Source organism: Calidris pugnax, unplaced genomic scaffold, assembly GCF_001431845.1.
Source record: "Calidris pugnax isolate Ruff unplaced genomic scaffold, ASM143184v1 scaffold37, whole genome shotgun sequence".
Taxonomy (NCBI): Eukaryota; Metazoa; Chordata; class Aves; order Charadriiformes; family Scolopacidae; genus Calidris; species Calidris pugnax.
Genome location: NW_015090816.1, coordinates 1,564,895 through 1,586,334, shown reverse-complemented (window position 1 = coordinate 1,586,334; position 21,440 = coordinate 1,564,895). Strand labels below are relative to the sequence as shown.

The window sequence follows — 21,440 nt, the reverse complement described above, 5'->3', positions numbered from 1 at the left end:
CTCCCCGCCGGCTCCTCCCCGCCCCGCTCGCCCCGGGACCAGGCCCGGTGGCCCCCCCGGGGTCCCCCTCGAAGGGTTTAGAGTGGGGAGGGAGCATAAAGATCACCTCGTTTCAGCCCCTCCGCCGTGGGGTCCTGGTCTGAGCGATACAGAGCGATATGGGGTTGGGAGGGACCTCTGGAGATCAGCTCCTCCAACCCCCTGCCAGAGCGGGGCCACCCAGAGAAGATCCCACAGGAACGTGTCCAGGGGGGGTTTGAATGTCTCCAGAGAAGGAGACTCCACCACCTCCCTGGGCAGCCTCTGCCAGGGCTCTGCCACCCTCACAGGAAAGAAGTTCCTCCTCATGCTTAGGTGGAACTTCTTCTATTGAAGTTTGTGCCCATTTCCTCCTGTCCTGTCCCTGGGCACCACTGAAAAAAGACCCCATCCTCTTGACACCCACCCTTGAAGTATTTATAGGTGTTGATCAGATCCCCCCTCAGTCTTCTCCAAACTAAAAAGACCCAAGTCTCTCAGCCTGGCTGCTCAGGAAAGTGGTTGAGGCACCATCCCTGGAGGTGTTCAAAAGATGGGTTGAGATGGTCCTCAGGAATATGGTGTAGTGATTTTTTATTGCTTATTTCTTATTTAATTTTTTTGTCAGGTTGACAGTTGGACTAGATGATCTTTAAGGTCCCTTCCATTCTAGACAATTCTACAATTCTATGCTCCAGGCCCCTCATCATCTCTGTAGCCCTCTGCTGTCCCCTCTCCAGCAGTTCCTTGTCCTTCTGGAACTGGGGAGCCCAAAACAGGACCCAGTGCTCCAGCTGGGGCCTCCCCAGGGCAGAGCAGAGGGGCAGGATGACCTAACAGGACACAGGAATCACTTCTTTTCTAATGCTGGGGAAAACTGTACTTTTAGAAGACTCCAGTGTCTGAATTGGTGAAAATATTTACTTTATAGCCAGCTATGGGATGTGGGTTTTAAGGTCTCGGTGCTTCTGAGCCTAACCAGGTGCGGGACAAGGAGGAGCAAGACCCAAGCTGGATGATGGGGTTATTTCATACCATGAACATCACATTCAATATAAATTAGAGAGTTTTCTGAGAAGTTCTCTCTCTCCCTCAGTGGCTGGGATCCTGAGAACTCCTTGCCCCGGTGCTGGAGCCCTGAGCCCTTTCCCTTCCTCCCGAAGCCGCAGCACTCACAGGGTCCCACACTGGCTGTCCCTGCTGGGGGCACGGCTTCCATGTGATGGGATGGGCTGAGTATAATCCTGTATATTTTATATTGATATCGGGATCAATATGGTTCTTTAGTATTATTAATGTTAATTATCTAGTCTTATTCCACTAAATCTGCTTATAAGTCAACCTTCAGGTTTCCTTGTTTTTTCCCAATTGCCCTTCCCAGGTGGGGAGAGGTCACCAGGTGCAAGAGTAATTGTCTAAACGACATTAAATTGCTGTGGGTTCCTCAAATGATAACACCTGGGCAGGGACACCACCCACCAGACCAGGTTGCTCAAAGCCCCAACTGACCTGGCTTTGAACCCCTCCAGGGATGGGGCAGCCACAGCTTCTCTGGGCAACCTGGGCTGGTGTCTCACCACCCATTATGAGATTTAATGGATTTTCAAAGGCATCTTGTAGCGGTGGGAGCACATGTGCATGAGCAGTGACCAGCGCTGGCTGCCAGCAGGGATGAGCCATGCCAGCGGGGAGCAGTGCCAGGCTCTCCAGGGCCAGCCAGCTTTCTGGAGTGTCCCCCTCTCAACCCTGCTGTGACAGGGCTCCAGAGCTCCTCTCCGTACCCTGCTGGGACCACTAAATGGGATGCACCTTCACCTCTGGACAGCATCCTCAAAGGACCATGAGAAGGAGGCAAGTGGGCTCGATTATAAGGGATTTAGAGCACTCCAAGTGCGTGGCTCTCAGCTATTTTATGAGACAGGTGACACGGATTGACCCTGCAGAGCCAGAGTCAATGGAGCAGGAGACTGAGCTCCGTGCACAAGCGGCCCATGGCACAGCCACTTCTTGCTTTTGTTCTTCATGCAATTCATATTCTTGGGTGATCTAATCAGGAAAGCTATTCCTTTCTAAGAGTTGCACTGAAACTTTGAATCATAGAATGGTTAGAGTTGGAAGGGACCTTAAAGATCATCCAGTTCCAACCCCCCTGCCCTGGGCAGGGACACCTCCCACCAGACCAGGTTGCTCCAAGCCCCCTCCAACCTGGCCTTGAACCCCTCCAGGGATGGGATAGCCACAGCTTCTCTGGGCAACCTGGGCCAGGCTCTCACTACTCAATCAGTAAAAAATGTCTTCCTAATATCTGATGCAAATCTTCCCTCTTTCAGTGTCAAACCCTTCCCCCTCCTCCTATAGCTCCCCTCCCTGACCAAGGGTCCCTCCCCATCTCTCCTGGAGCCCCTTTAGGGACTGGAAGGGGCTCTAAGGTCTCCCTGGAGCCTTCTCCAGGCAGAACCCCCCCAACTCTCTCAGCCTGTCCTCACAGCAGAGGGGCTCCAGCCCTCGGATCACCTTTGTGGCCTCCTCTGGATCTGTTCCAACAGGTCCATGTCCTTCCTGCGCTGAGGACTCCAGAGCTGGACACAGTGCTCCTGTGAATAACCTCTGACCATTGTCCCTGACTTGCAGGAGAGAAGAGCTCCCTGCAGAGCTGCTGGCTCTGGGACGTTTCGCCGCTCGAACTGGTGCTGAGCCAGATACGAGGCTGAGACCCACCAAAACAGCAGGCACAGGTGAGCATCTCCTACCCCGACAGTGCTCCTGTGAATAACCTCTGACCATTGTCCCTGACTTGCAGGAGAGAGGAGCTCCCTGCAGAGCTGCTGGCCCTGGGACGTTTCGCTGCTCGCACTGGTGCTGAGCCAGATACAAGACTGAGACCCACCAAAACAGCAGGTACAGGTGAGCATCTCCTACCCTATTCCCTGCTCTGTCCCCTGCTGAGGCTGCCAAACCCCTTTGCCATATGCATTTACGCAACACTCCCCACCTACACACCACAGCACCCTTCCCCCTGCAAACCAGAGGTGCTGGAGGATGGAATTTAACCAGCTCGTAGGGGAAAGTGTTATGATGGAGGCCACACAAAATGGTCCTGCTGGTCCCTTCTGAAGTGAACTCTCCTTCATTGCTAGGAGCAGGGATAAGCGCTTTGCCTCGGCAGATGGGCCAGATTCCAGAGCTGGACACAGTGCTCCTGTGAATAACCTCTGACCATTGTCCCTGACTTGCAGGAGAGAAGAGCTCCCTGCAGAGCTGCTGGCTCTGGGACGTTTCGCCGCTCGAACTGGTGCTGAGCCAGATACGAGGCTGAGACCCACCAAAACAGCAGGCACAGGTGAGCATCTCCTACCCCGTTCCCTGCTCTGTCCCCTGCTGAGGCTGCCAAACCCCTTTGCCATATGCATTTATGCAACACTCCCCACCTGCACACCCACAGCACCCTTCCCCCTGCAAACCAGGGGTGCTGGAGGATGGAATTTAACCAGCTCATAGGGGAAGGTGTTACGATGGAGGCCACACAAAATGGTCCTGCTGGTCCCTTCTGAAGTGAACTCTCCTTCATTGCTAGGAGCAGGGATGAGCACTTTGCCTCGGCAGATGGGCCAGATGCCAGAGTGGGAGGGCTGGAAGGCTCACCTGCCTGGCTCCCTTCAGTGACACCCACACGGGCAGGCAGCACCTCCCGTGTCTGCTGCTGACCTTCACAGAATCACAGAATGACACGGGGTTGGAAGGGACCTCTGGAGATCATCCAGTCCAACCCCCTGCCAAAGCAGGTCCACCCAGAGCAGGTCCCACAGGAACGTGTCCAGGTGGGGTTTGAATGTCTCCAGAGAAGGAGACTCCACCACCTCCCTGGGCAGCCCTTTCCAGGGCTCTGTTACCCTCACAGGAAAGAAGTTCCTCCTCATGTTTAGGTGGAACTTCTTCTATTCAAGTGTGTGCCCATTTCCTCTTGTCCTGTTACTGTGCACCACTGAAAATACTGGGTATTTATAGGCAGTGATCAGATCCCCCCTCAGCCTTCTCTTCTCCAGACTAAAAAGACCCAAGTCCCTCAGCCTTTCCTCACCAGAGAGATGCTCCAGGACCCTCATCATCTTTGTGGTCCTCTGCTGTCCCCTCTCCAGCAGGCAAGCCCTGGGAACACACGACTGCATCCCAGGTAATGCCCTCACCCCCCTGGGATGTGCAAGCTGGGGCTACAACCTCCCCGTCTCAGCAGACTGGTCACCCATGGCTGAAGGGAGAGCTTTCAGCCGAGCTGAAGGGACGTTTCTGGGGCTGGTTTTGATTGCTGGGATAAAAGCAATCAGAGCTGGCTGGGGGTGGCAGGGAGGTTTACACCATGCCTCAAGGATGGGACCCCTTAAACTCAGCCTAACTGGGCAGGAGATGGTGCCCAGTGGCACCGAGCACGGAGCTTTGAGCCCTCCTGGTCATCGGGGCTGAGGGAGCTTCCCAGGCCTCTAGATTTTCAGTGCCTCCAGGGTTAATTGCACTGGAAAGGGAGTTTCCCGAATCACTCCTCTGGGCTTACCTGCCTTTGTTTTGCTGAAATCCCACTGATATCTGCCAAGGTTCAGGCCTTGTTTGCAAGCAGAGGAGGAACTGACTGCAAAATCAGGTGTTCCTTTGACACTGTCCTGTTGTCCTCCCGTTCCCTGGAGCCCACCAGCAGCAACCAGGGGATGCAGCTCAGCTCCCAGGAGACCCCCGGCCCAAGGAGAATCTGGCTCTTCTACCTGCTGGCCTTTCCCTCTCCGTTTGGCCTCCACAGCTGCTCTCAGACCCCTCCTGGGCTGTGAGATGACTTTCTGTTAAAAAGAAAGAGAAATAAAGGGAAAGAAGGTGAACTACGGGTTACAGAAATGGTGTAGGTGCTTCAGACAAGACTCAAGAGCCCTGTCCGATTTGGACACGCCGCCGGAGGAGAGTGGTTCTTAGCACACCATAGGGCAGGGAGCTTTTTGCCTCCCTTTGAAAGCCCCAGTGCTGCGGGGGCCGCCGATCAAAGCTAAAGCAGCTCTCTCCTTTGGTGCACCCCCCCCATTCTTTACTGTTTTGCAAAACGCCTGTGGCTGAGCAGTTAATGGAGGCATCTGCTGCACTGGCAGAGTTCACCGACTTAATTAAAGGCATCTAACAATTATGCAGCTGCATGCGAGAGACCAGGGGCTGAAACCGAGTATCCCCAGCGCTGAAAGCGAGCGTCCCCGCTGTGCGGAAAAGCACAGATCTGCAGCCAGGCACTCACATGAAAGCAGAAGCAGGGCCCAAAGATGAAGGATGGACTGGAGCCAGCCTCCGACGCCTGTCGCCAAGGCCTCGCCACGCCGGAGAACCATCCAGCCTCAGCTCACACCAGCCTCGCAACAAGTTGTCCCGGTTTGAGGTAAAACCAGATCAGTTTTGTGTTCTGTAACTTGGCATTTTAGTTAGGCCTTTTCTAACTCTCTGAAATTAACACAAAATTGATCCGGTTTTACCTCAAACCAGGACACAAGTGAGCGGAGCCAGGGACGTTCCTGGCCAGTAGGGATGGTTTTACCTGGAAAACATGTTGGTTTGGGGTTTTTTTTAACAGATTTTTTTCTCACTGACTGAAAACAGTTAGCTGGTTTAAAAAAGGCACATGGGAAAACTAATCCTGTACCAAGAGGCTACCAAGCTCTCCTCTGCCTGGGGCCGTGTTCTCTTCCTGGTAAATGAAGAAACATTTCTCTGGTATCACTGCGTATTTGAGCTGATGGGGGACTTTGCAAGGCTGGTATTTTACCAAAGAGGCTCACAGAACAGGCTTTCTGATCGGCGGGCACCAAGGGCTCCAAATCAGCATGGGCCACTGGGGGCCGGGGAGCTGCGGTTGCCCTCGCAGCCGAGGGACCCCCACACGCTCCTGCCAGCGAGGAGGAGTGGCTCCCTTCAGTGACACCCACACGGGCAGGCAGCACCTCCCGTGTCTGCTGCTGACCTTCACAGAATCACAGAATGACACGGGGTTGGAAGGGACCTCTGGAGATCATCCAGTCCAACCCCCTGCCAAAGCAGGTCCACCCAGAGCAGGTCCCACAGGAACGTGTCCAGGTGGGGTTTGAATGTCTCCAGAGAAGGAGACTCCACCACCTCCCTGGGCAGCCCTTTCCAGGGCTCTGTTACCCTCACAGGAAAGAAGTTCCTCCTCATGTTTAGGTGGAACTTCTTCTATTCAAGTTTGTGCCCATTTCCTCTTGTCCTGTTACTGTGCACCACTGAAAATACTGGCCCCACCCTCCTGACACAGTATTTATAGGCGTTGATCAGTTCCCCCCTCAGTCTTCTCTTCTCCAGATTAAAAAGACCCAAGTCCCTCAGCCTTTCCTCACCAGAGAGATGCTCCAGGCCCCTCATCATCTTTGTAGCCCTGTGCTGTCCCCTCTCCAGCAGGCAAGCCCTGGGAACACACGACTGCATCCCAGCTAATGCCCTCGCCCCCCTGGGATGTGCAAGCTGGGGCTACAACCTCCCCCTCTCAGCAGGCTGGTCACCCACGGCTGGAGGGAGAGGCCAAGCTGAAGGGACGTTTCTGGGGCCAGTTGTGATTGCTGGGATAAAAGCAATCAGAGCTGGCTGGGGGTGGCAGGGAGGTTCACACCATGCCTCAGCGATGGGACCCCTTAAACTCAGCCTAACTGGGCAGGAGATGGTGCCCAGTGGCACTGAGCACGGGGCTTTGAGCCCTCCTTGGTGCTGGTTGTTGGGGCTGAGGGAGCTTCCCAGGCCTCTAGATTTTCAGTGCCTCCAGGATTAATTGCAAGGGAGTTTCCCGAATCACTCCTCTGGGCTTACCTGCCTTTGTTTTGCTGAAATCCCACTGATATCTGCCAAGGTTCAGGCCTTGTTTGCAAGCAGAGGAGGAACTGACTGCAAAATCAGGTGTTTCTTTGACACTGTCCTGTTGTCCTCCCGTTCCCTGGAGCCCACCAGCAGCAACCAGGGGATGCAGCTCAGCTCCCAGGAGACCCCCGGCCCAAGGAGAATCTGCCTCTTCTACCTGCTGGCCTTTCCCTCTCCGTTTGGCCTCCACAGCTGCTCTCAGACCCCTCCTGGGCTGTGAGATGACTTTCTGTTAAAAAGAAAGAGAAATAAAGGGAAAGAAGGTGAACTACGGGTTACAGAAATGGTGTAGGTGCTTCAGACAAGACTCAAGAGCCCTGTCCGATTTGGACACGCCGCCGGAGGAGAGTGGTTCTTAGCACACCATAGGGCAGGGAGCTTTTTGCCTCCCTTTGAAAGCCCCAGTGCTGCGGGGGCCGCCGATCAAAGCTAAAGCAGCTCTCTCCTTTGGTGCACCCCCCCCATTCTTTACTGTTTTGCAAAACGCCTGTGGCTGAGCAGTTAATGGAGGCATCTGCTGCACTGGCAGAGTTCACCGACTTAATTAAAGGCATCTAACAATTATGCAGCTGCATGCGAGAGACCAGGGGCTGAAACTGAGTATCCCCAGCGCTGAAAGCGAGCGTCCCCGCTGTGCGGAAAAGCACAGATCTGCAGCCAGGCACTCACATGAAAGCAGAAGCAGGGCCCAAAGATGAAGGATGGACTGGAGCCAGCCTCCGACGCCTGTCGCCAAGGCCTCGCCACGCCGGAGAACCATCCAGCCTCAGCTCACACCAGCCTCGCAACAAGTTGTCCCGGTTTGAGGTAAAACCGGATCTATTTTGTGTTCTGTAACTTGGCATTTTAGTTAGGCCTTTTCTAACTCTCTGAAATTAACACAAAATTGATCCGGTTTTACCTCAAACCGGGACACAAGTGAGCGGAGCCAGGGACGTTCCTGGCCAGTAGGGATGGTTTTACCTGGAAAACATGTTGGTTTGGGGTTTTTTTTAACAGATTTTTTTCTCACTGACTGAAAACAGTTAGCTGGTTTAAAAAAGGCACATGGGAAAACTAATCCTGTACCAAGAGGCTACCAAGCTCTCCTCTGCCTGGGGCCGTGTTCTCTTCCTGGTAAATGAAGAAACATTTCTCTGGTATCACTGCGTATTTGAGCTGATGGGGGACTTTGCAAGGCTGGTATTTTACCAAAGAGGCTCACAGAACAGGCTTTCTGATCGGCGGGCACCAAGGGCTCCAAATCAGCATGGGCCACTGGGGGCCAGGGAGCTGCGGTTGCCCTCACAGCCGAGGGACCCCCACACGCTCCTGCCAGCGAGGAGGAGCCTCGTGCCTGCCCTCTCGGAGCTGGGAATGCAACCAGCAATGTCACCGAGGGCTGGCTGGGACACAAAGCAGGCAGATCAATGCCCTGCTGCTTTGGTCGATACCGATTCGCAGATGAACTTCTGCCGTGGGGACAGCCTCTGTCCTCGGGGATTTCCCTGAGGGGAGATGAGGAGGGCAATGGGCACATTAAGTGCACACCAGTGCTGCAGGTGAGGAGAGACATTTTGGCCATGGGGCTGGTGGGGCTCCATATCCTGAGCCCAGCCTCTCTCCTACACAGGATGGCATGCCCTCTCCTCCGCAGCCCGCTCCCGCTGCAAGGGGAATTGCCCTTTCCCAGCTCATCTCTGGTACGGGTGAAGAGCAGGGGAAGAGGCAGAGCAGAGGGGATGGTAGCCTGCATCGTGTCCAGAGCTGTCCCCACAGATGACACGAAGCCACCAGCACCAGCCCGTGCTCTTGTGTAACGTGTCACGCGGAGCCTGCTTGCGTGGAAGCGGCGCTTCCCCTTGGAGCAAAGGCTGGGTTGCTCCCAGCGGCGGCACAGAAGCCACTTGGGGGAAACCAGCAGTTTGCTGGGCCTCCAGGTAGCTCTTTCCTGGAGAAAAATCCCCCCTGGATCTAGGCTCTTGTGACTTCTGAAGCACGTCTTGCCCTCAGTTTTGCGCCCTCACCCACTGAAGGACAGGGCAAAATAAGACATATTTAGAAAAAAGCATTATTCAGCCTTTTCAAACACAAACCCCTCCACAAACAGCAAAATGATCTAATTCTATCGTGCAGAGGTGAGGCAGGTATGTATAAACACAGAACAAGCATGTTTTGATAGATTTAGATTAGATATTAGAAAGAATTACTTTACTGAGAGAGTGGTCAGGCCCTGGAACAGCCTGCCCAGGGAGGTGGTGGAGTCACCATCCCTGGAGGGATTTAAGAAACGTATAGACATGGCTCTTCAGGGCATGCTCTAGTGCCCAAGGTTATTGGTTTATGGTGAGGTGTTGAGTGTGGGGTTTAGTTGGTGGGTGCGGTGTTTTTGGTGGGCGTTTGGTGTGGTGTGTTTTGTATTTGTTTGGGGGGGGTTTTTTTTTTGGTTTTTTTTTTTTTTTTGTGGTTGGACTCGATGATCTCAGAGGTCCCTTCCAACCACTAAGATTCTGTGATTCTGTGATTAGATAATCCAAGCACCTTTATTAAAATATACAGCAAAAGTTAGACATCCAATGATAATCTTCCTGAGAAGGGAACCCAGAGCAACCTATTTCCCACACTGGACTGAGAGATACATTCACTAGACACGAGAAATGGGAGATTTTGTCCCAAAGTGTCAAGCCTGGAGCAAGTTTGGCTGGCTCTCTCTCTCTCTCTGCTCCCCGCTAGAGATCTGCTGCCTCCCTGCGTGCCTCCAGCAACGTTCCTGGAGCCGTGTACTTCTCAGTGTGTCCTCTGCCCGTGTGGAAATCCAGTGCCAGGCCAGGCTTCAATCTGGTCAATTAGACCACGCTGAGCCCCAAGACCTGGTAGCTGTTGGCAGACAAGAAAGAGGGAGTGATGGCAAGACATATCCACGCTTAAGAGATGCCAGAAGATGTTTCTGCTTGGCCAAAGCCGGGTGGGGATAATGGTTAATGGAGGATGGGGTCTGGATGAAGAAGGGCAGTCACGAGCCAGCACCACAGGGCAGGTTAGTCAGGTCATTGCTTTTGTGGCTTTTCTGTCGTTTCTTAGACTCTCCTCTGCAGCAGGGAGGAGGGACGGTACCAGCCCTGCCCCTTGCTCTCTGCCCAAACCTGCTCTCTCCAATTCATTTGATCTTTACCTCCGTGCCTGTTTGTGCTACTTCTCCCCCAGCAACGGGGAAAAGCTCCAGCTGGGTGTCTTTGGGAGAGCCAAGGAACCCAGTGGAGGTGGGCTGCACAGACCCCAACTAACTGGGAAAGAGACTTAGGGCAGGATGTGGTAGATCCAGTCAGTCTCAGGTGAATTGTCACCATCTCTCTCTTGCCTCCTACCCCGATTTGCTTTGTGGGCTGCGGATGCTGCTCCTTCCCTTCCACAAAGACAGACTGAGAAGAGCTGAAGGCAGAGCAAAAGGAAACGGGCCTTTAGGCAGCAATGTGCAAAGAAGGTGGGTGCTGAGAAGAAGGGGTGGGTGATGGCAGTGGTCACCTGCATCAAGAGGGGGATTGAGATCAATCATGAGTTATTCCCTGCGAAGACCCAGGAAGGTCAGTGATATTGGTTACGAGCCTGAGGCACTTTGGTTTTGATTGGAAAAGACAGTGCAATTACAGCATCTGTTTGGTGAGATCAGCCTCCATTGAATTTCTAGAGCAGGCCTCAAGGAAATCACAGCTTGCTGCTCTGCCGGCTGAGGTAGGACATCCACTCTTTGAGGGGAGGGTTCCCCATAGCCACCAGCTTTTTCAGGAAGGCACTGGGCCGTAGCCCAGGAACATCAGGGTGGGCTTCAGAGTATTTCTGCAGTTTAGCCAGAACCCGAGGGAGCCCGACGGTGGAAGCGTAGAACATGGGGCCACCCCTGTGCCTTGGCCACCCGTAGCCATTGATATAAATTACATCCAGGTGCTCTGGGCCCGAGGCTATTCCCTCAGCCAGGATGTCGAACCCTTCATTGATGAGGGAAAACAAACACCGCTCCAGGATTTCCTCCTGGTCTATCAAGCGGGGCTGGATGCGGTGGGTGTCTCTGTACTGGGCCAGGAAGTTGTGAAGCCACGGGTCTGGCTTGGCTGTCCTGCCCCCAGCCTTCTCGTACTGGTACCAGCCTTTTCCAGTTTTCTGGCCAAACCTGCCATTCTCACACAGAAGGTCTGGCAGAGGGCTGTAGCGGTGGCCGTGCCGCTGGCGGGCAGGGGTTCCTGGAGGTAGCAAGGCCCCAGTGAGGCCCTGGCCTTTTCTAGACCTCCAGCCCACGTCCAGCCCAGCAAGATCAGACATTCGGAAAGGTCCTATCTTAAACCCAAAATCTTCAAGAACCTGATCTACGGCTTCTGGTTTGCTTCCTTCCTCTAAAAGGAAAACTGCCTGTTGAACGTATGGAAACATCATTCGGTTGCCAACAAAGCCAAAACAATTCCCTACCACCACTCCAACTTTTTTCAGAGCTTTGGCTAGCTGCACAGCAGTGGCAATGGTGGTGGGGGATGTGTGACGGCCATAGATTATTTCTAACAGCCTCATCACGTGAGCAGGGGAGAAGAAGTGCGTGCCAATGACCTGCTGTGGGTGGCTGGTGGCAGAAGCTATTTCATCGATGTTCAGGGCTGAGGTGTTTGTACACAGAAAGGCCCCTGGCTTGCAGATTCTCGAGAGTTTGTGGAATATTTCCTTCTTTAGTGCCATGTTCTCAAACACAGCCTCGATAACTAGGTCTACATCCCGCAACACATCAAAGTCCACAGTGAACTGGAGACGTGCAGGGTTATGGAAATCCAGGGGCTGGGCACCCTGCTCCATTTTCATAGCCTCGCGTTCCAAAAGGAGCATCACAGCTTTTCTTCCCGTGTTCAGATGCTCCAGATTCTGCTCGAGGGCCACCACAGGTATGTTGGCCTTAACCAGAGAAGTCACAATGCCTCGGCCCATCGTTCCCAGCCCTAGGGACAAAAGTGAGACAGAATCAGAGACTGTGAACAGCAGATGTTACCGATCATCACTTGACAGTAGCACTTCCTTTGTATCTCCAGGATGAAAAGGAGAAGCCTATGGAAAATGAGTGGTGCACAGACAGTAAAAAAAAAGAATTGAAGACTGGGGAAAAGGAAGGTGAATTCTCCCTTTCAGTGAGCCTAAATGTTTGAAAAGCAGTAGCATAAAGGCAAGTTAATGTCCTCTCAAGCTTACAAGATATCAGTGGGATTCACTGGTATGTGTGGACCATGTGATTCATGCCTTCTCCCTGCAAAGTTTTATGCCTATGGAAACCAGTATCACTTCAGAGTTAGAACCTGGGGATCCAAGGAGGTCTGAGTTTCAGCTTCAACCCTGTTAATAACTCGTAGCAGGTAGTTTCATAACAAGCTTCACCCTGAGGATATCAGTGCATCTCTGTTCCTGTGAGATGGTCCCTTATGGGAACTCATAGAAGAATATTAGTATAAGCAAACACAGCAGACCCAAGGATTTCAAGACCAGCAAAGCCCAGACAACTAGTTTTTCCCTCCTTCCAAGATTCCTCTTTGTCCCCTTTCTCTTCTCCCTCTGCACTTCAGCATAATCTTTAAAGCAAACGAAAATTCAGCTGATCTTGGACACTGGTCTTCTCTAAACTTTGTCTCTAATGCCTCGTATGTCTCCTGTCACTAGGGCAAACAGGATGGAACTAACACAGTGTTCTTAATCCAGATTTCAACATCATCTATCTCCTTTTTGATCACTCTGGAACATCAGTAGCCTTTTGCTTGCTGTTTGCACTTTGTATCAGGCAGTGTCTGCCCACTGGGAGCTCTCCAAGTTCTCCAACAAAGGCCATTCTGAACTTCTGAAGATTCTTGAAGACACAGTTTTCCTTGTCCAACCACGCAGTTAAAGCACTTGCCCAGAATTCCTGTAACTGAGCATCCATTCAAGCTCCAGTTTTTTTTTTTTTTTCCTCTCCAAGATCCACAAATTCTCCCAGGAATACCAGTGTAGAGATTACTGGTTTGATCCCTTCCCTCCTCCCGAGCCCTTCCACCAGCTCTGCCCTCTATTACATTAAATGAAGCCGCACGCTTACACTTCCCTGTGAAACACAGCCCATGTTATTTATCCTGCTCTCCCAAAAGGGAGGCTTTTTGGACTAAGTTAATACAAACTAGTAAGAGAAGGCTGGCACAATTTCACCCGCTTTAACAGTGCGAAGCATCTGAATGGGAAGATTACTAATATCCTAAATAAAGCAACAACCAGATGAGGTACAGGTTTGTTACGATTCTGTAAAAATGATTTTTTTAATCCCAGGTTTACAAATGGAAGTCAGCTAAACAAATAAACAGAAACAAGGGGATTAAAAAATTTGTCTAAAGCAGCTTTGTAAAGAAGAGCTGAAATTATGTCATCAGTTAAACAAGTTCCAACCACCAAGGTCAAACAAGGTAGAATGTTTTCCCTGCGAGCTACATGCCCTTGGTTTAGTCTTGTCCACCCTCAGCTGGTGTGTACACGAGACACTTAAAACACACTCTGCTTAGCCACAAGAAGACATTTTTCACAGCCATCACTCTCTGGCAGCCTGCTTATAAACCATTACGCCCCAAGCACACGCTTAAGTTCCTTTCTAGGAAATTAGATTTGCTACTTCGTAATCAAGTATTACTGAAACCTAATTTGAAAATAAAACTAGAAGAGCATGAATCAGTTCTTTGTATTTCAGTGTCCGTGGTTTGCTGACTGAAAAAACCCTGAACACAAACAGCTCCTCCCAGGGTGCTCTAGAGGCACTCAGAGCTTGGATGGGGCAGCAGGGAAAAGTCAGAGACATTTTTTTCCCTGTCTTTGGTGAGTGACATGGGCTGCTTTCTTCTCGGACACTGTGGGAGGGTGACTCACCACCTCATCCATGTTCACCAAGCCCAGACCCCTCTTTAAGGCTCTCTTTAGACATCAAGGGTTTGCAGTTCTACATCTGGTGGAACCTGGTGAGGGGCCTGGAGAACAAGTCCTATGAGGAGGGGCTGAGGGAACTGGGCATGTTTAGTTTGGAGAAGAGGAGGCTGAGGGGAGACCTCATTGCCCTCTACAACTCCCTGAAAGGAGGGTGTAGAGAGGTGGGGGTTGGCCTCTTCTCCCAAGGGAATAATGCCAGGAGCAGAGGAAATGGTCTAAAGTTGGGGCAGGGGAGGTTTAGATTAGATATTAGAAAGAACTACTTTACTGAGAGGGTGGTCAGGCCCTGGAACAGCCTGCCCAGGGAGGTGGTGGAGTCACCATCCCTGGAGGGATTTAAGAAACGTATAGACATGGCTCTTCAGGGCCTGCTCTAGTGCCCAAGGTTATTGGTTTATGGTGAGGTGTTGAGTGTGGGGTTTAGTTGGTGGGTGCGGTGTTTTTGGTGGGCGTTTGGTGTGGTGTGGTTTTTTTTTTTTTGGTTGGTTTTTTTTTTTTTTTTTTTTTTTTTTTTTTTTTTTTTTTTTTTTTTTTTTTTTTTTTTTTTTTTTTTTTTTTTTTTTGTGGTTGGACTCGATGATCTCAGAGGTCCCTTCCAACCACTAAGATTCTGTGATCTGTGTTCTTCATGGCTCCCTCTTGACGTCTCTTCTTCCTTTCCAGGGTGGAGACCTAGCATTTCTCTCTAGACTTCCCAAGCTCTGCTAAAGAAATAACGCACACGTCCTGGGCCTTATGAACTCCTGTTCCTCTCAGGTTCAGTCTCATGACTGAAATCTTAGCAGTTCTCTCACAATATGAACACGCTGCTTCTTCCCAAATCAAAACCCCTTTCCATGAGCAGAGGTTTTCCAGCCCTCCTTTCAAGGGAAGTTCTGCACTGGTGTTGGCTCATTCCCCTGTTTGCTTTCATCCACATGTAGTAAGAGCACTCCCATCTAGGTTTTAGCCATCCCGTGACAGACAGGCGTACATGCTTGTAGTAGTTCACTTTCTAGGCCATGGGAATAGGCTTATAGATAAGACATGAGCTTGCCAAGCTTGTTTCTGACCTAGAAAAGCTGTCTCTCAACTTCCTCCATAACTCTTCAGTGGCCTGTATGAAATGATGTTTAATGAAGCTGGCAGAGAGAGTAATGAAAGCCCCCAGGGTTTTGTTGCATTAGAGCTTACACAGCATGACTCCCCTGGAAACACAAAACTACAGCAAGATTTGGCCATCTAGACAGGAAAGAAGCATTTCTGAGGGCTCCCCTATTCAACTGTATAAAGCTGAGTGATCTTGGGGAAGAATACATTAAAGCAGAAAAAAATGGTAGGGAATCATTGGGCCTCATATGTGTAGAAGGAAGAGGAAGGGCAACGTCACACGCTCAGCTCAGATCCCACACGGCTGGGGACCACTCCAGAAATCACTACTGTATGTTCCCTTTTCTTCCTCAATAATGCTCTCACCTCCCCCAAACCACGAAAAAAACCAACCCTATATTCTTATCTTCCACACAGGGAACGGTTTTCAGAGCTGTGTTACCATTTTTCATGCCCAAGGCACATCTTTCAAAAGAAGACTGAAATCTGCTTCGGGAGATGGCAGTGTCTAGCCATCTTGCTTCTGGCTTCTTGTTGTGAAATGTAAATAAAACTGCACTTGAACCCATGTAATTTCAGGCCAAATATGGATATGACAAATCCATTTGCTGGGCAAGCTGAGTGAATAATGACTGTTAATTATGGATCTGTCGCATGAGGTACTTAGAATATGAAAAATCATGTAAAATTAATTGAAGGACTTTAAAAACAAATTTCAAAATAAATGAACTCAAAATATGTACAAAGCAACTCATGTACAGTCACACACACTAGAGAAATACAGATCAGTGGAAAATATTCTGAACTCTAATGAATATTTGAACCCTAAAATGCCAGGCAATGGAAATAATATTTTATAGATTAGTAAAAACATGCAAAGGCTGTTCCAGTTTTCCTGTTAAAAACAACAATGAGCAATTGGCGGTGGCGGATTGCTGGAGCTGCTTCTTTCTCTGTTTCAGGGTATTAATTTCAAGCAGAAATAATGTGATACAGCAAACAGGGAGCTATGGGAAAGCTGCAGAAGGGACAGAGAAGACCTCTTGTTCTGGGTGATGAGGAACCAGAGAAAGTGGAAAGAGATGGGAGCCAAGAGCTCCGAACAAGGAGAAGGAAATGAAATAGGTGACATCTCACGTGGCTGAAGACAGCCAAGGACAGCCAGGCCAAGAGCAGGAGGGATCCCACATAGCTGGGTGTCACCTCCTCATCAGTCTTTCAGCAAACAAACTGTGGACAAAGGCAGCTGATGGGAAGCCAGCGCCGCACAGGAATGGTTCCCAGTTCACCAGCAATGCCCACAAAAATGATAGATGATCCTGGATGTTGAATGGACATTAAGACAGGGTCAGCAAGCCATATGCCAGCTCCCTCCGAGTTCCTGCTAATATTGGACAGCCAGGGGAGCCACAAAGCCAGGCACCCCTAGCATTCATGGCTCTGCTTCCATACCCTAAAGGTCCTCTGTGCCTATGGAATTGGTACTGAAGGAGGAGGAAGTCAACGGGATCTTCTCAGTTGCTACCCATTGAGCAGCAATAGAAGATGGATGTATCACAGAATCACAGAATCTTCTAGGTTGGAAGGGACCTTAAAGATCATCTTGTCCAACCGTCAACCTGAATGACAAATATAGACACCCACACAACAAACAAGGAGCATCATCACTAAACCAGACCTCCCAGCACTACATCAACCCGTCTTTTGAACACCTCCATGTAGCCACATAACGCAATGTGGTTTTGGGGTGTGAAACAGCACAGCACTGTCCGTTGGGAAATGGGGTCTGTGTGATTTCTGGCCACCCAAAATAAATGCCACACCTTGCTCTCTCTGCCCTCCTCTCTGCAGTGAAAGCAGAGAGACCCTGGGTCCCCTAGGTAGACTCAATACTTAGAGGGATGAGCAGCACTATTTTAAAAGGTGTCAGTCCCTCAAAAAGCATCCCTAAGATTTTGGTTTCTGGTGTTGAAAGAATGTACTTAAGATGAAGAATGTGAAACGATGAGATACTGTGCAGCATGGTACTGGCTGGAGAATGACTTTTTGTTACAGCAGCCTGAAAGAAAAAAACAATTGTGCTGGCAAGTTCTACATCTGTCTCTAACGGACTTGCAATTTCACAGATATCAAAAGACAAAATAGGAGGAAAACCTTCCAGAGTGTGGCAGAAAGAAGTGATGGAAAGCAGTGACATAATAAGGTGTGGGATTCCGAGTTAAAAGGAGGTGATCAATAACCTCCAAAACAGATGTCACTTATCAAATGAAGTATAACAAGAACAAGTAGCATAAACAAAGCACGCTATAATTGTGGGCTGTGAGGGCTGTATTGATAGAAGCAGTGATTCAGAAAAGGCATTAGGAGTCTTGGTAAGCATCAAGGCCCTGTGTGCACTGATAAGCTTTAATGACCCTGACCAGCAACACCTGGAGCCTCCACCCACACACACCACCCATGGGCATTGGAGCCCCATTTAAGCTCAGATGTGGGCCTTCAGCCCCTTCTAAGCTGTGTTGGAGGAGTTCTGGTGTCCTACTGGGGCTGTACCATGCTATGGACACTGTTGATCCAGACCGTAGCCAACTTTACCTTGGACCTGGGCCATCATGTGAACTTTGCTGGATCATCTCTACTTTTAGTAGCTGCTGGCCATGATCTCTGCAGCTGTCCTGCTTGCCTTGCTCAGGTACTGTAAATAATTGATAGAGCAGTGGGTTGTGCTGCCATCCAGAGGGAGAAATGTGTTGGTAGGATCATGGTGAAGTTCAGCAAGGGGAACTGCAACATTCTGCACCCGGGGAGGAATAGTCCTATGCACCAGTGGATGCTGGGGCCTGACTGGCTGGAAAGCAGTTCTGGAGAAAAGGATCTGGGGGGTCCTGGTGGACACCAAGTTGACTATGAATAGTAATATGACCTTGTGGCAAAGAAGGCTAATATTGTACTGGGCTGTATTAGGAGGACTCTTGCTGGCAGGTTGAGGGGGGGGTGATCCTTCCCCTCTACTTAGCACCAGTGAGACCACACCTGGAGCAGTGTCCAACTCTGGGCTCCCCAGTACAAGAGTGGTGTGGAGTTATTGGAGTCCATTCTGATGCACTGATCAACATTCTGATCAACACCTATAAATACTTAAAGGGTGGGTGTCAGGAGGATGGGGCCAGTCTTTTTTCAGTGGTGCCCAGGGACAGGACAAGAGGAAATGGGCACAAACTGGAACATAAGAAGCTCCATTTAAACATGTGGGCTCCCCAGTACAAGAGTGGTGTGGAGTTATTGGAGTCCATTCTGATGCACTGATCAACATTCTGATCAATGCCTATAAATACTTCAAGGGTGGGTGTCAGGAGGATGGGGTCGGTCTTTTTTCAGTGGTGCCCAGGGACAGGACAAGAGGAAATGGGCACAAACTTGAACATAAGAAGTTCCACCTAAACATAAGGAGGACCTTCTTTCCTGTGAGGGTGGCAGAGCCCTGGAAGAGGCTGCCCAGGGAGGTGGTGGAGTCTCCTTCTCTGGAAACATTCAAACCTGCCTGGACACGTTCCTGTGCAACCTGCTCTGGGTGGCCCTGCTTTGGCAGGGGGTTGGACTAGATGATCTCCAGAGGTCCCTTCCAACCCTCTGTGATGATTCTGTGATTCTGTGATTGAATCAGTTCAGTGAAGGGCTACTAAGAAGGGACTGGACTCTGTTTCATATGAAGAAAAGCTGAGGGAGTTGTGTCTCCAGGCTGGAGAAGGCTTGGGGGGATCTCATCAATATATATATAAATACCTAAGGGGAAGGTGTAAAGAAGATAGAGCCAGACTCTTTTTAGGGGACCCCAGTGACAAGACTAGAGGCAACAGGCACAAACTGAAACAAGGGAGGTTCCATCTGAACATAAGGAAACACATTTTTTACTGTGGGGGTGACTAAGCACTGGTATATGTTGCCCAGGGAGGTTGGAGAGTCTTCATCCTGGGCCACTGGCTCTAGGTGGCCCTGTCTGAACAGGGGGGTTTGGACAAGATAACCAAGAGTCTTCATCCTGGGCCACTGGCTCTAGGTGGTCCTGTTTGAACAGGGGGGTTTGGACAAGATGACCTCCAGAGGTCCCTTCCAGCCTCAAAGATTCCATGGTTCTGTCCCCCTAAGTGGTGTTATTGTCATTGGCTCCCCATCCCTGGGGTGCAGCTGCTCCCTGCCAGTAGATAATTAACAGGATGTGTTGAACATGGCTAATTTGAAAGTTGGCTGTTACCTTGAGCATACTAAGTAATAGCAAGGAAGAAACATCTTGGTACATAGTCTTAACATAATTACTCCTGGAAGAGTGTTCCCACTTTGGCTATGCATGCTTTATCAAGTGTTGAAACATTAAGGGAAGTTTAGAGTTGTGAAAATGACCAGAATGTGACATGTTGTGCTCCGCAGCAAAAGTATCAAAGCACTTAGTTTATTTATTGTACAAAAAGTCTGGGTTAACTTCAGCATTGTCTGTAACCAGCTACAAAAATACTGAAGCTTGGGGGTAGAGACTGGGGCAATTTCAGACAAAAATTTAGAAACCTTTCTGGAGATGAGAAGCAAATACTAAATCCAATGGATGGGAGACATATCCCAGCCAGTTCAGTTTGGAAATAAGGTACAGATTATGTTTCTACTAGAAACTTTCAAATGGAGATTGCATTTGTCCTTAGAATTCCCTCTAGCTCAGCTACAGCACCAAAATAAGCAGATGAGATGTAAACAGCCCTTCTGGCTAAACTGTCGTTGATATTGGGGTTTTGCAAATGTATTATTCTGGCATGATTTATCAGTATGTAGCAAAGAATACTCATTCTAGTCACCTGATCATTCCTACAAAACTTCAACACAAGCCCTTCCTGCCAAAGCACACGCTGCAGGACTGACCTGTCTGGGATTGCAGTGCTCTTCAAATCACACGAAAAACTTGGCAGTAATTCATGTCTCTTTCCCTGAATGCCACGACAGCCACGGATCCTCCTCACAAGGTTTGTGGACCAACGCTTAAAAACCATCCTCATTAAAAATATGGCATGGCAGCAGGGAGGAGAACTTCCAAACAGAAGTGTGTCTATGGCCTGAAATGAGCTTTCGAGAGCTCATGTTGCAGAGCACAAGAGGCCTGAGCTTTCTCTGAAACAGAATGGATATTTTCCAAGTGCTCCATTACTTGCCTAACCATTTTTTGAGTGCTACTATCAACAGGCAGAGCTGAAAGATACCTTTTTTTTTTAAAAAAAAAAAAATCTCAGCAGTGCATCAAAGGTTTTATTTAAATTGCTCTTATAAAAAATTAATGAAGGCATTATCTTGCTGGGCTACAAAATGGCAGGAGTGGATCCCAGTGAGATGAAATCTTCTTAAAATACAGCTGTCAAAACATTTTGGTATTAATATATCCCTGAGTGACTCTGTGCACATGCACTTGCAGTACAGAACTAGACCAGGAGGAGGAGAATTTCATGTGAACCTGCTTATAACATGGAACATAGCCAAAGCTTCAACACAGCGGTATTTAAAAAGGAACAGCCTGCTTATCAACCACAGGAGAACCTGTTTCTTAAGTGAGAGGAAGTTATTCTTCTGAAGAAAGAAGTATGAGATGAAATCTTCTTAAAATACAGCTGTCAAAACATTTTGGTATTAATATATCCCTGAGTGACTCTGTGCACATGCACTTGCAGTACAGAACTAGACCAGGAGGAGGAGAATTTCATGTGAACCTGCTTATAACATGGAACATAGCCAAAGATTTAATACAGTGGTATTTAAAAGGGAACAGCCTGCTTATCAACCACAGAAGAACCTGTTTCTTAAGTGAGAAGAAGTTATTCTTCCAAAGAAAGAGCTGGCATCAGGTAACAATCTAGTGGAAATCTAGTGAACCTGCTTATAACATGGAACATAGCCAAAGATTTAATACAGTGGTATTTAAAAGGGAACAGCCTGCTTATCAACCACAGAAGAACCTGTTTCTTAAGTGAGAAGAAGTTATTCTTCCAAAGAAAGAGCTGGCATCAGGTAACAATCTAGTGGAAATCTAGTGGCTGGAGACAAGCTCTGAAGAAAAGGATCTGGGGGTCCTGGTGGACAACAAAATGACAATGAGCAAGCAGTGTGCTCTTGTAGCCAGGAGGAACAAGGGAATCCTGGGCTGTGTAGGGAAGAGTGTGGCCAGCAGGTCAAGGGAGGTCATTCTCCCCCTTACTCTGCACTGGTGAGGCCACAACTGGAATACTGCGTCCAGTTCTGGGCTCCCCAGTTCAAGAGGGACAGGGAACTACTGGAAAGAGTCCAGCGAAGGGCAACAGAGATGATTCAAGGATTGGAGCATCTCCCTGATGAGGAGAGGCTGAAAGAGCTGGGACTCTTTAGTCTGGAGAAGAGAAGGCTGAGGGGAGACCTTATCAATGCTGACAAGTATCTCAAGGGCGGGCTGAGGGAGGAGGGAACCAGACTCTTTTCAGTGGTTCCCAGTGAGAGGATGAGGGGCA

At 49.7% G+C, this 21,440-nt stretch overlaps 1 protein-coding gene across 1 annotated transcript in view; it reads right to left on the bottom strand.

Moving 5' to 3' along the window:
• Window positions 1-9,395: 9,395 nt before the first annotated feature.
• EHHADH (enoyl-CoA, hydratase/3-hydroxyacyl CoA dehydrogenase) overlaps window positions 9,396-21,440 on the bottom strand; it is a 30,673-nt gene continuing 18,628 nt past the window's right edge. The window contains exon 7 of the mRNA XM_014939730.1: window positions 9,396-11,852. Within this exon, the coding sequence (XP_014795216.1) occupies window positions 10,582-11,852 (1,271 nt within the window). The 3' untranslated portion in view covers window positions 9,396-10,581. The remainder of the gene's footprint in view (window positions 11,853-21,440) is intronic.